The sequence below is a fragment of the Myxine glutinosa genome, chromosome 1, assembly GCF_964187855.1.
Source record: "Myxine glutinosa chromosome 1, kmMyxGlut1.1, whole genome shotgun sequence".
Lineage (NCBI taxonomy): Eukaryota > Metazoa > Chordata > Myxini > Myxiniformes > Myxinidae > Myxine > Myxine glutinosa.
Window position 1 is genome coordinate 73,530,498 of NC_136261.1, and position 15,968 is coordinate 73,546,465.

At 47.4% G+C, this 15,968-nt stretch overlaps 1 protein-coding gene across 5 annotated transcripts in view; it reads left to right on the plus strand.

Annotated features, from left to right (window-relative positions):
* The first annotated feature begins 5,890 nt into the window (after nt 1–5,890).
* The window catches only part of LOC137411896 (translation initiation factor eIF2B subunit gamma), a 58,846-nt gene continuing 48,768 nt past the window's right edge, over nt 5,891–15,968 (plus strand). Inside the window, exons 1-4 of one of the 5 annotated variants that reach the window (XM_078773024.1) lie at nt 5,891–6,074; nt 7,110–7,219; nt 7,500–7,688; nt 10,651–10,802. In XM_078773024.1, coding sequence (XP_078629150.1) covers nt 7,541–7,688; nt 10,651–10,802 — 300 coding nt within the window. In that variant the 5' untranslated portion in view covers nt 5,891–6,074; nt 7,110–7,219; nt 7,500–7,540. The other 4 variants (XM_078773026.1, XM_078773033.1, XM_078773030.1 and 1 more) reach the window with 4 other exon arrangements.

The following is a 15,968-nucleotide window of genomic DNA, read 5'->3' on the forward strand; positions in this document are numbered from 1 at the left end:
CACACACACACGGGGGGACGGACACACACACATGGGGACGGACACACACACACACGGCGACAAACACACACACACGGGGACGGGACACACACATACACACACACAGGGACGGGACACACACATACACACACACGGGGACGGGACACACACATACACACAGACGGGGACACACTCACACACGGGGACACACACACACATGGGGACACAAACACACGGACACACGGGGACACACGCACACACGGGGACACACGCACACATGGGGACGGACACACACACACACACGGGGATGGACACACACACACACACACACGGGGACGGACACACACACACACGGGGATGGACACACACACACACACAGGGACGGACACACACACACATGGTGACGGACACACACACACATGGTGACGGACACACACACACATGGACGGACACACACACACATGGACGGACACACACACACACACACACACGGACGGACACACACACACACACACACACACACGGGGACGGACACACAAACACACACACACACAAACACGGGGATGGACACACAAACACACACACAAACACGGGGATGGACACACAAACACACTCACACATGAGGGGACACACTCACACACACATAAGGGGACACACTCACACACACATAAAGGGACACACTCACACGCACATAAGGGGACACACACCCCCCCCACACACACATACACACCCCCCCCTCCCCCCCCCCCCCCCCCACACACACACACACTCACACCCCTCCCCCCCACACTCACACCCCTCCCCCCCACACACACACACACACACACACACAAACATCCCCCCCCCCCACCTCTCCCCCAACACACACACACACACACACACACACACACGGGGACACACACACGCACACAAGCGGACACACACACACGGCGACACACACACACACACGGCGACACACACACACACAAACACACACACACACACACGGCGACAAACACACACACACACACACACACGGCGACAAACACACACACACGGGGACGGGACACACACATACACACACACGGGGACGGGACACACACATACACACACACGGGGACGGGACACACACATACACACACACGGGGACGGGACACACACATACACACACACGGGGACACACTCACACACGGGGACACACACACATGGGGACACACACAAACGGACACACGCACACACGGGGACACACGCACACACACACACACGGACACACACACACACGGACACACACACACACACGGACACACACACACGGGGACACACACACACGGGGACACACACACACGGGGACACACACACACGGGGACACACACACGGGGACACACACACGGGGACACACACACGGGGACACACACACGGGGACACACACACGGGGACACACACACACGGGGACACACACACACGGGGACACACACACACGGGGACACACACACGGGGACACACACACGGGGACACACGGGGACACACACACACACACACACACGGGGACACACACACACACACGGGGACACACACACACACACACACACACGGGGACACACACACACGGGGACACACACACACGGGGACACACACACACGGGGACACACACACACGGGGACACACACACGGGGACACACACACGGGGACACACACACACGGGGACACACACACACGGGGACACACACACACGGGGACACACACACGGGGACACACACACGGGGACACACACACGGGGACACACACACGGGGACACACACACGGGGACACACACACACACACACACACAAACGGACACACGCACACACGGGGACACACGCACACACACACACACGGACACACACACACACGGACACACACACACACACGGACACACACACATGGGGACACACACAAACGGACACACGCACACACGGGGACACACGCACACACACACACACGGACACACACACACACGGACACACACACACACACGGACACACACACACGGGGACACACACACACGGGGACACACACACACGGGGACACACACACGGGGACACACACACACGGGGACACACACACGGGGACACACACACGGGGACACACACACGGGGACACACACACACACACACACACACGGGGACACACACACACACACGGGGACACACACACACACACACACGGGGACACACACGGGGACACACACACACACGGGGACACACACACACACACACGGGGAGACACACACACACACGGGGAGACACACACACACACACGGGGAGACACACCACACACACGGCGACTGACACACACACGGCGACCGACACACACACACGGCGACCGACACACACACACATGGACGGACACACACACACATGGACGGACACACACACACACATGGACGGACACACACACACACACATGGACGGACACACACACACACACACACACACACGGACGGACACACACACACACACACACACACACATGGACGGACACACACACACATGGACGGACACACACACATGGACGGACACACACACATGGACGGACACACACACACACACACACACACACACACACACATGGACGGACACACACACACACACACGGGGACGGACACACACACACACACACGGGGACGGACACACACACACGGGGACTGACACACACACACACGGGGACGGACACACAAACGTGGGGATGGACACACACACACACACGAGGGGACACACTCACACGCACATAAGGGGACACACTCACACACACATAAGGGGACACACTCACACGCACATAAGGGGACACACACACGCATATAAGGGGACACACTCACACGCACATAAGGGGACACACACACACACACACACACACACACACGGACACACACGGACACACACACACAAGGGGACACACATACAAGGGGACACACATACAAGGGGACACACATACAAGGGGACACACATACAAGGGGACACACACACACAAGGGGACACACTCACAAACATAAGGGGACACACTCACACACACACACACATAAGGGGACACGGGGACACACACGCACACACATAAGGGGACACACACGCACACGAAAGGGTACACACACATACACACACACATAATGGTACACACACATACACGTAAGGGGACACACACACGTAAGGGGACACACACACACACGCACACACACACAGACACACACACACACACACACGGGGACACACACACACACATAAGGGGACACACTCGCACACATAAGGGGACACACTCACACACATAAGGGGACACACACACACATAAGGGGACACACTCACACACATAAGGGGACACACTCACACACATAAGGGGACACACTCACACACATAAGGGGACACACTCACACATAAGGGGACACACACACACATAAGGGGACACACACACACATAAGGGGACACACACACACATAAGGGGACACACACACACATAAGGGGACACACACACACATAAGCGGACACACACACACATAAGGGGACACACACACACACATAAGGGGACACACACACACACACACACACACACACACACACACACACAAGGGGACACAAACACACGGGGACACAAACACACGGGGACACAAACACACGGGTTCACAAACACACGGACGGACACACACACAGACGGACACACACACACACACGGGGACGGACACACACACACGGGGGGGGGGGGAGGGAGGACACACACACACACACACACGGGGACGGACACACACACACACACACACGCACCGACACGCACACGGGGACCGACACGCACACAGGGACCGACACACACACGGGGACCGACACACACACACGGGGACCGACACACACACACACGGGGGGGGACCGACACACACACACACACACACACACACACACACACACGGGGACCGACACACACATACACACGGGGACGGACACACACACACACGGGGACGGACACACACACACACACACACACACACATGGGGACGGACACACACACACACACACATGGGGACGGACACACACACACACACACATGGGGACGGACACACACACACACGGGGATGGGCACACACACACACAAGGGGACGGACACACACACACATGGACGGACACACACACATGGACGGACACACACACATGGACGGACACACACACACACACACACGGACGGACACACACACAAACACGGGGATGGACACACAAACACACACACAAACACAGGGATGGACACACAAACACACTCACACATGAGGGGACACACTCACACACACATAAAGGGACACACTCACACGCACACACACCCCCCCACACCCCCCCTCCCACACCCCCCCCCCCCCACACACACATCCCCCCCCCCCCACACACACATCCCCCCCCCCCCACACACACACATCCCCCCCCCCCCACACACACACATCCCCCCCCCCCCCCCACACACACATCGCCCCCCCCCCACACACACATACACATATACACACCCACACCCCTCCCCCCCCCCCCCCCACACACACTCACACCCCGCGCCCCCACACACACACACTCACACCCCGCCCCCCCACACACACACACTCACACCCCGCCCCCCCACACACACACACTCACACCCCGCCCCCCCACACACACACACTCACACCCCGCCCCCCCCACACACACACACACACAAACATCCCCCCCTCCCCCCCCAACACACACACACACACACACACACAAACATCCCCCCAACACACACACACACACACACATAAGCGGACACACACACACGGCGACACACACACACACACACACACACACACAAACATCCCCCCCCCCCCAACACACACACTCACACACACACACACAAACATCCCCCCCCCCCCCACACACACACAAACATCCCCCCCCCCCCCCCCCACACACACACACATAAGCGGACACACACACACGGCGACACACACACACGGCGACACACACACACGGCGACACACACACACATACGGACACACGGACACACACATGGGGACACACACACACACACGGGGACACACACACACACGGGGAGACAGACAGACACACAGACACACAGACACACACACACACACACACACACACACACACACACACACACACACACACACACACACACACACACAAAACCCCGTCTCCTGATGCGCAGACGAGGGAGTGCAACATAACAGTTTTTAAAGAAATGAATTTTGAAAATGAATCTCACCCCAGGCCCATGAGGGGACAAGTATGACAAACTTTCTTTTCGAGCGGTCACTCAACAATATTTTACACAGAGCTTTATATTCAGAAATAGAACACGAGTAGACCTGCCTTGTTTTCTTTTTGTGCTCTTAATGGACCGTCAAACCTAAATCAACGATTTCAGCAACAACAACACAGCCGTGAACGAACCACGTAGTCATCGTAGTGTGAAAAACACACATCCATCTTTACGGCATGTCGTAAACTGACTACCACCCACTGCCGTAAAGTGGAACGCAAAACCAATTTATTTTGCGAAACAGACACTAAATATCTGTATAGTAAAACCTAATAACGACAGCCACTCGCCATGGTGGATTAATCAGACGTCGGTGGCGTTAATAGGGTTTCGGACCATAGCTATAAGACTTCCTATGATATTTAAGAGGGATTGACGATTAATCCTACTTCCTGTCACTTTTGCAGATTTTCGTATAATATAATATAAAATTAAAATTACATTGTCTTCCTCGACGTCACTGCACTGCGAAAACAGTAATAACCAAATCGACTTAATAAGTTAATACAATACTTGTAATTGTGGATATCAATCCTTATCCGAAAATAGCAAACTATTATTTTATGTTTGTTAATATAACTGCGAACGGTACTATTTATGCCTCAGCTACTCTCTTGAGAATGTTATTTATTTTCAATTTACATTTGGGCGGTGCGTACGTTCAGGAGCACTGCTCACAATATCTGGGGTTTTTTTAAAATCTCGTTTATAACTAATTCGATTAACAGCTTTTATCAATAAAAGTCAAAGTTTGTAACAGGCATTATGATGTTAAATAGTATTTTATTAGACTGGAGACGGAGCTTTAGATTTAGAGCTTTGAGGTAAGGCATGTGGGGTTGTTTTGGGCGATATCTCTGGTGTTTAATGGTTTAAAGAGGCTTGTCTCGGATGACTGGGATGGTTTACGGACTCATACCTTGCAAATGCGGTTTACCTGAGAAGGAAAACGGGTTCGTGTGGACTCAGGATGGCACAGTGCGTTGCGGCCTAGTTTAATGAGGGACCCCACGCTGGAATACAGCTTGGTTAAGCTACCCGTGTGCGTTTCTGAGGTTCTTCCCTTCGTACGAAACGGCGTCGGCACTCGTGCTCAATTTTCTGAGCACACACTGGTTTGACCGCGCGGGACCTAACTACTGAGTCAGGGGTGGTGAACCCTGTTGGACCTTAATGTACCAATGAAAGGCTTGCTCTTTGCATAAAAAAAATAGAAAAGGCCATCAGAGATTGCAGATGTCGCCAAGGCATGTTTGGTGTGCTGTTCGTATGTATTTTATGGACGTATGCACGTTCTCATAGTACGTACTTCATAGATGCACTCACGTTCTTAATACACGCACTTTATAGACATACGCAAATTCTTAATTGTACGTACTTTATAGACGTACACTCGATCTAATTGTACCTCCTCTATAGAGATACACAACTGCTGCTCGAAAAAAGATAACGTGTAATACTGGCTCCCACCAGGTGGCGTTTGTGGCCTAAGTCAGTCAGTACATTATGTGTGGGCAGACAAATGGACTCGAATGCAATACCCTACCTACGACGAGGGTAAAGAAAAAAAAAACCATGAGTATCTTGTGTCCGGATACTTTTGAAGGAGATGGACTGACATGATGGTGTATATTCCACCATGTAATCGGTATCTTCTGATAGGACTCCCTTTTGATGCCGTCAGTTGGTTCCAGCTCCCGGGGAATTGTTTTATTGCTGTGGCGCACATGCCAGGAATGGGATTTTTGAATGGAGTTAGGTTGGGCTGGAATTTCGTTAGAGTGCCGGCGATAACTTGTCTGGTCTTCGCGAAAGACACGGTGGGATCTTTATAGTCCGCCAATGACTTGTGTTGGCAGACATTCGCTGGCTTGGAGTACTTCCAACATATGACGCACTAATTGGTGAAACACCAGGATGACAGTTTATAGCTGGGTCGGTATTGGAACACAGACTTGGCAGCTCAAAGGTGAGAGTGCATACCTCTAAGCTATCCTTCCTGATGTTTTAGTATGATCTGAATAATGCAACCAATCAAGACCAGCGTGGGATTTGACATGTTTGAAGGTGACCATGTTGCTGCCGAGCTATCCTATCTCCGCACTGCCCCAAACTCGCAACATGTCTTTTGCTGGTCCTCGTGGTCACAGCTTGGTACTCGTCCACTCACGGTACTTCAAAACGGAAAGGAGTCTTGCATGCCGCAGGCAAACCTGCATTGTTGCACTGTGTTTGTTTGTTGTCTGTAGGTATCACAACGTTTTTGTGAAGCTGTGTTGCTGATCTGAATATGGAGTTTCAAGCAGTACTCCTCGCTGGTGGACGAGGTTCTCGCCTTACAGAGCTCACCGCTAGCGTGCCGAAACCACTGCTGCCCGTGGGTAATCGACCCATGATCTGGTACCCACTGAATTTGCTTGAAAGGGCTGGGTTTGAAGGTACAGACTACAGAGTATTCTCCAAATCTGAATCGACATGCTGGTCTGACTGATTTGCATCTCAACTTTCTCACTCCTTTGAGTCCTGTTTCAACATAACCATGGACCAGGCAATCTCTTCCACTGTTGATAGCCTCTCATGCACAGTCACTCATAGCTTCACGTTTGTGACATTTCTAGAGCGTATTGCTAAACATGAATTCGATCACGTGTCTACATAGAGAAATGTCTTGATTGTTATCCTTGTTTAATTAATTATTTCCTGCCTATAAATCATCCATCTCCCTCAGTCCATTCATTGTTTAAAGGTGATCGTTCCCACCATCTCGCAGTGTTCCGTAACTATACCTGGGAGAGTTTTGTTATCTTGGGGAAAAGGTAATGGGGCATAATTGTCTGCATTTTATTTTCGTTCTGGTTGGTTCTATTGATAGTATTTCCCATAACACGTCTTTTCATGTTGTTGTTGTTGTTGTTGTTGTTTTTCTTCTTCTTCTTCTTTTTCTTTATAAAATCCAAATTAGACCGATGTTCATCAGGTCAAATTGTCTGTTGAAGATTCAAGGTCTTGAGGTGGTGGACAAAAAAAACCGGCAAAGCCTGGGTAATTGAGGGACCCCAAGTGTATTGAAAGCAACAGCCTCCACACAAGTGAGGTCCATGTCTTAATGAAGCAAATACCATCCCACCATGTTTCAGGTCATGTATAGAAATGCTGCACAGGCCTGTTTACCTATAATTAAGGCTCGAATGGCTGTAAGAGGAGAGATCTCAGTCACTTTGAAAGAGAAGTGATTGGTGGGGTGCGTCATCAGCAAAGGGCAACAGTGGGCGGAAGCACATACTCCAGGACTGTCATGTTCCATTCATCAATTTGAAGTGCAAGGCAAAGAGAGAAAAAAGGAAAACTACAAAAAATATATCAGCAGATATACTCTGCCAAATGGGAGAATGACACAAGAGCAGGAAGATTTAAAAAAATAGCTTGATATAACAGGGATTGACAAGGAAGGCTCATTGGAATGGCTAAAAGAGGTCAAATTATATGGGATGAAGAATGAGTCATCATAAATGCCCAAGACCAAGGATCCAGGGACCAGGGCTCGAAGATAATGGTGGGATTGAGCCAATCAGACAAATGCAGGTTTTGTGGGGTAGAAACAAAGTACCAGTCACCTCCTTTCAGGATGTAAAAAAAGTCATGTCAGAACAGTTGTATACAGAAAGACATAACAGCATCTGTTGAGCAATCCACTGGCACATCTGTAAACATTTAAACATTCTGGTTCCAGAACAATCATGGCAACACAAACCAATCCGATCCTTGAAAATGAACATGTATAGCGCTCACGCATGAAAAGATGATCCCATCAATTGGACATTGCAAACAAAGCATTGCGACTGGACATAGTGCGCAAACACAAAAAAGAAAAGTCAGCATTGTTGATTGAGTTTTCATTTCCCAATGACTTTGGACTAAATGTTACAGAAACCCAGAAAATGATCAAATACGAGGAGCTGAAAAAGGAGGTCAAGAGGACTTGGAAATTGAAGAAAGCTGAAATTGTTCCAGTGAGAGTCAGAGCAACAGGGTTGACCAAGAAAACCCTTACTAAACACTTTAAAATATATTTCGGGGAATATCACCACAAACAAGCTACAAGTGGAGGCTGTCAGAAGTTTCGTGAGGATTTTGAAAAGAGCCCTTGGAACAAAGATACGAGACAAAGTTTCACAATCTGGTTCAAGAATAATGTCATTTCCCCGGGGTCAAGACCACTGGGTGACGGGTGAACAAAACGAGCTTTAACTCCGAGGCGTACTTCGAACCTTGGCGGGATTGTCTTTGACGCGCGTGGGAAAGGCCCAAAGCCTTATCTGATCGGACGGCTGACACTGGGTTAATCCAAACCCACAAACACAAATACGGGACAGCAAAATCCACAATACAAGAATGAAATGTAAAAATAAAGGATTTTATGAAAATTAATGCAAGAGACAAAAATGAAAGTTTGAGGTAAAAACTATAATTCCTAATTGAGACGTCTTCCCTCAGACTCGTATACAAACAAAGGGAAAGGTTAAATAAAAATAAATGATGTTCCTGCCGGCCGGCTCTTAACTCTGGTCTCAACGAGGGGGCTTGGCGTTCGTCGCCTCCAAACCATCGTGCGGGAAGCGCACCAACAAATGGCTCCAAAAACGCCCAGGCATGAACAAGCAGCCAACCTGCCCTTCCTCGCTTCCACCACCAAGCGAGACGTGGCTCTCTCCTCTCCTGAAAAGCACCACAGTCAACAACACCCCCTCCTCCGACGTTGCAAAAAGTTCCAAAGCCCCGACACGTCTCCTCAGCAGTGCACCCAAAACAACAGCGCCCACTCAAGCCAAGAGCCAGAACGAGAGAAAATGCGACCACCTCCAACAAACGCCAGGACCAGAAGAGAGAGACCAAGATGGTGAGACTGCTCCTTTTTGCTCTCCTCGCTCTCGAATGTTCCACCCTGACGTCACACTCTGTCCAATGGGTCGAGGGTAGTAGTGGATAAGATTGAGGTGTGGGGCCCTCCTAATAAAATGCCCTGATGAATATGAAGAGAAAAAAAACGCGAGGTGGCACCACCGGCTCCCACTGTGTTCAGGGAAGTTACTTAATCCCAAGATCGCTGGTTGTGTTTGACAGAAGTCATTGTGCTTTATATGGAGTTTGGTTTCTTACATTCTGAAAGCCCAACACTCAACTTCTTTTATTTTATTTTTTTAAAGTTTTGACTTTGACCACTAAATATTGGGGATGCAGCCACATGCAGGTTTGTAATGACATGTATCTGAAATGAAAGGCTGTGGCAGTAATGTGTTTTTTGAGCCGTGAAAGTAAATTTCGGATGTATTAAGTTATTGAAGTCATTGAACATGTACTGCCTGGTGATAAAATGAATTTTGTCTTGGATTTTGTTTACAGAGGTGATTATTATTACAACGAAGGAAGTGCGGAACCAGCTAAATACATTTCCGGCACTGAGCACTAAGATACATCTGGACTACCAGATAATTCCAGAGGATTCCGACAGCAGCACGGCTGATTCACTGCGCCTTGTCCGCAAACGGATCAAGGTGAGTATTCCAGTTTTGATTGATTTTGATCGTCAAGTAAACTGACATTAAATCGCTGTTGATATAAATTCTTGCTGCAGAGTTTTCTTTCCAAACGAACAACAAATTGCTGAATATCTAATGGGTTTGTTATATATTGTTGTGGATATGAGAATGTTTTTTTTTGTTGTTGTTGTGGTAAAATGTTGTTGTAAAAGGTTGTTGTAAAATATCGCCCCTCCTCCCTCCGTTTGTGGTTGTATAAAGGTCAAAGGGCGTTCCCGTAGTTAGTCCATAAAACATACATGCAGGACACGATATATCTTTGTTGACAGTTATATCCTTATTATGTGTATTAGTGTAAGGCTGTGTCTTCCATTAATTGAAATACTCCATTGCACCAAGTGAAATAGATAGATCCCCTTTCATTCCCCATTCCCACTCCCAAAACTTCTACTGCCAACTACATTTGCCGCCATCACCCGAGGTAATCTCGGAGAAGAAAGGCATGTCTCCACCTCGTCATAGAGGGGAGGAGTGAGCCAGCCCCGAAGAACCAACCAAGTACAAGGGGGTTTGGCTTGAGAGGGCGGAGAGAGAACGCTCGGGGAGGTTCGCGAAGGTTCGAGGGTGTGGCCTATATAACCAGCGGGCCCCGACGCCCCCAGAAGAGTTGAGTTGAGAGAAGAGTTGAGTAAGGGATCCCTGAAAGAGCAGCTTCAGCCACAGCAGTTTCAGCCACCGCAGCTTCAGCCGCAGCAGCTTCGGGGCCTTGACGGCAGTTTCGAGCAGGGCCGCGAAGGAACGGCGGCTGCTAAACGCGCCGATTGAGAGAGGGCGGCAGCTGCTCATCCCCGACCTGACCGTGCTGCGGTTCCAGCTGGACCTTCCTCCCCCTCCAGCCATCCACTTCTGCCATTCCTGTCATCATTCCCCGCGTGAGTCTGTCTTTTGTTTGTTCTGTCCCAGGATATTAATTAAGACTGTAGGTAAGCTAGCATTGCACTGTGTCTCTGATTTCTTCTGTATATTATTTTATTATCTTTCCTTCTCCTTGGTTTTTTTGGGCCTGTAAATAGTAAATTAATTATATTTGTATTCCTTACCCTTTGTCTTTCTTCTTCTTCACATCCTTCGCTTTAGTCTTCTCCCCATTGAATATCTGTGGCGCGATTCGGCCAACGTTCAGGAATCGGGTTAGTCGGGGTAACTGTTAGGGCCGCGGTGCCATCCGCTCGGCAAAACAACATCTTATCCGTGGTCCGTAACAATATATATATCTGTGCAGTGTCTGTTTTGTCTTGTCTTGTGTTGTGTTGTGTTGTCTTTTCTTGTGTTGTCACTGAACTACTCCCTCAAACTTTTGTGAAATCGTACCAAACTTCTGTTATGCACCTATGTCTCCCGTCGGTATGTCCTGAGGGTATTTTATTTGAAAAATTTTGCAATTATTATTTTATTTTTTTGGGGGGGAATTTTTTTTTTTTAACTTCAATTGTTTATAAAATGTAATATCACGTATATTACAAATACATTTGTACAAAATAATTGTTTGAATTATGATTGCTGAAAACCATGACAAAACAGCAACTCAAGTACAGTCATTTATCTATACATCTCCGTATCTGGGCAGTGTCTGTTGTCACTGAACTACTCCCTGAAACTTTTGTTTCTGTGGTTGTGAAGTGTTTTTATTAACGTGGTGGTGGTTTTGAATCACGTGGTGGTGAGGTATTTTGTATTATGTGGTGGTGAGGTGTTTTTAAATGACATGGTGGTGAGGTGTTTTTAATTTCGTGGCTGTGAGGTGTTTTTAATTTCGTGTTTCGTGGCTGTGAGGTGTTTTTTATATCGTGTTTCGTGGCTGTGAGGTGTGTTTAGTTTCGTGGCTGTGAGGTGTTTTTTATTTCGTGTTTGGTGGCTGTGAGGTGTTTTTAGTTTCGTGGCTGTGAGGTGTTTTTAATTTCGTGTTTCGTGGCTGTGAGGTGTTTTTAGTTTTGTGGCTGTGAGGTGTTTTTAATTTCGTGTTTCGTGACTGAGGTGTTTTTAATCTTGTGTTTCGTGGCTGTGAGGTGTTTTTAATTGCGTGTTTCATGGCTGTGAGGAGTTTTTAATTTTGTGTTTCGTGGATGTGAGGTGTTTTTAATTTCGTGTTTCGTGGCTGTGAGGTGTTTTTAATTTTGTGTTTCAGGGCTGTGAGGTGTTTTTAATTTTGTGTTTCGTGGCTGTGCAGTGTTTTTAATCTTGTTTCGTGGCTGTGAGATGTTTTTAATTTCGTGGCTGTGAGGTGTTTTTGTCCCCCGTCGCTCAGCGGAGCGAAAGGTGGACTATGGCTTTCCCCTCCGTCCTTGTGTCCGTGCGTGTGTCCGTCCGTCCGTCTGTGCGTGTGCGTGCATGCGTAAGCAAAGGACCGCATTCGAATTTGGTGTGTGGGTGCAACCCACGTCAAAATCCAAGATGGCCGCCGCCATGTATGTCTGATGCCATGTATGTCTGAACCTTGTAACCTGCATATCTTGAAAAATAAGCGAAGTACCAACTTCTAATTTGGTGTGTGGGTGAATCTCGTCATAAGGAAGAACGCTATTGAAAATTGGGTCGCCACGTCAAAATCCAAGATGGCCACCGCCATGTATGTCTGATCCTTGTGAGATGAATATCTTCAAAAATAAGCGAAGTACCAACTTCTAATTTGGTGTGTGGTTGTATCTCGGCATAAGGACGAACGCTATTGAAAATTGGGTCGCCACGTCAAAGTCCAAGATGGCCACCACCATATATATGTCTGAAACTTGAGCGAAATATCTCGAAAAATAAGCGAAGTACCGACATCTAATCTGGTGTGTGGGTGTATCGAGGCACAAGCAAGAACGCTGTTTAAAATTGGGTCGCCACGTCAAAATCCAAGATGGCTACCGCCATGTATGTCTGATGCCATGTATGTCTGAACCTTGTAACCTGCATATCTTGAAAAATAAGCGAAGTACCAACTTCTAATCTGGTATGTGGGTGTATCTAGGCATAAGGAAGAACGCTATTGAAAATTGGGTCGCAATGTCAAAATCCAAGATGGCCGCCTCCATGTTTGTTTGACCCTTGTGAGCGAAATATCATATCATAGCACGTTTTCTGCATGTTCCACTTTGTCAACTCACATCACTTCCCCGACGGGGGACCTAGGCGTAACGCTTGTTAATTTTGTTTCGGGGCTGAGGTGTTTTTAATTTCGTGTTTCGTGGCTGTGAGGTGTTTTTAATTTCGTGTTTCGTGGCTGTGAGGTGTTTTTAATTTCATGGCTGAGATATTTTTAATTTCATGTTTTGTGGCTGTGAGGTGTTTTTAATTTCGTGTTTCGTAGCTGTGAGGTGTTTTTTATTACGTGTTACGTGGCTGTGAGGTGTTTTTAATTACGTGTTTCGTGGCTGTGATGTGTTTTTAATTTCGTGTTTCGTGGCTGTGAGGTGTTTTTAATTTCGTGTTTCGTGGCTGTGAGGTGTTTTTAATTTCGTGTTTCGTGGCTGAGATGTTTTTAATTTCGTGTTTCGTGGCTGTGAGGTGTTTTTAATTTCGTGTTTCGTGGCTGAGATGTTTTTAATTTCGTGTTTCGTGGCTGTGAGGTGTTTTTAATTTCGTGTTTCGTGGCTGTGAGGTGTTTTTAATTACGTGTTTCGTGGCTGAGGTGTTTTTAATTACGTGTTTCGTGGCTGTGAGGTGTTTTTAATTTTGTGTTTCGTGGCTGAGGTGTTTTTAATTTCGTGTTTCATGGCTGTGAGGTGTTTTTAATTCCATGTTTCGTGGCTGAGGTGTTTTTAATTTCATGTTTCGTGGCTTTGAGGTGTTTTTAATTTCGTTTTTCGTGGCTGAGAGGTGTTTTTAATTTCGTGGCTGTGAGGTATTTTTAATTTCATGTTTTGTGGCTGAGGTGTTTTTAATTTCGTGTTTCTAGGCTGTGAGGTGTTTTTAATTACGTGTTTTGTGGATGTGAGGTGTTTTTAATTTAGTGTTTCGTGGCTGAGGTGTTTTTAATTTCGTGTTTCGTGGCTGTGAGGTGTTTTTAATTACGTGTTTCGTGGCTGTGAGGTGTTTTTAATTACGTGTTTCGTGGCTGTGAGGTGTTTTTAATTACGTGTTTCGTGGCTGTGAGGTGTTTTTAATTGTGTTTCGTGGCTGTGATGTGTTTTTAATTTTGTTTCATGGCTGTGAGGTGTTTTTAATTTAGTGTTTCGTGGCTGTGAGGTGTTTTTAATTTAGTGTTTCGTGGCTATGATGTGTTTTTAATTTTGTTTCGTGGCTGAGGTGTTTTTAATTTCATGTTTCGTGGCTGTGAGGTGTTTTTTATTTCGTGGTGGTGAGGTGTTTTTAATTTCGTGGCTGTGAGGTGTTTTCAATTTCATGGTGGTGAGGTGTTTTTAATTTCGTGGCTGTGAGGTGTTTTTAATTTCATGGCTGTGAGGTGTTTTTAATTTTGTGGTGGTGAGATGTTTTTAATTTTGTGGCTGTGAGGTGTTTTGAATTTTGTGGCTGTGTGGTGTTTTTGATTTTGTGGCTGTGAGGTGTTTTTAATTTCATGGTGGTGAGGTGTTTTTAATTTTGTGGTGGTGAGGTGTTTTCAATTTCGTGGCTGTGAAGTGTTTTTAATTTCGTGGCTGTGAGGTGTTTTTAATTTCGTGGCTGTGAGGTGTTTTTAATTTTGTGGCTGTGAGATGTTTTTAATTTCGTGCTGGTGAGGTGTTTTTAATTTTGTGGTGCTGAGATGTTTTCAATTTTGTGGCTGTGAGGTGTTTTTAATTTTGTGGCTGTGAGGTGTTTTTAATTTTGTTGTGCTGAGGTGTTTTTAATTTTGTGGTGGTGTAGTGTTTTCAATTTTGTGGTGGTGAGGTGTTTTTAATTTCGTGGCTTTGACATGTTTTTAATTTCATGTTTTGTGGCTGTGAGGTGTTTTTAATTATGTGTTTCGTGGCTGTGAGGTGTTTTTAATTTTGTGTTTCGTGGCTGTGAGGTGTTTTTAATTTTGTTTCGTGGCTGTGAGGTGTTTTTAATTTTGTTTCGTGGCTGAGGTGTTTTTAATTTCGTGTTTCATGGCTGTGAGGTGTTTTTGATTTCATGTTTCGTGGCTGTGAGGTGTTTTTAATTTCGTGTTTCGTGGCTGTGAGGTGTTTTTAATTTTGTGTTTCGTGGCTGTGAGGT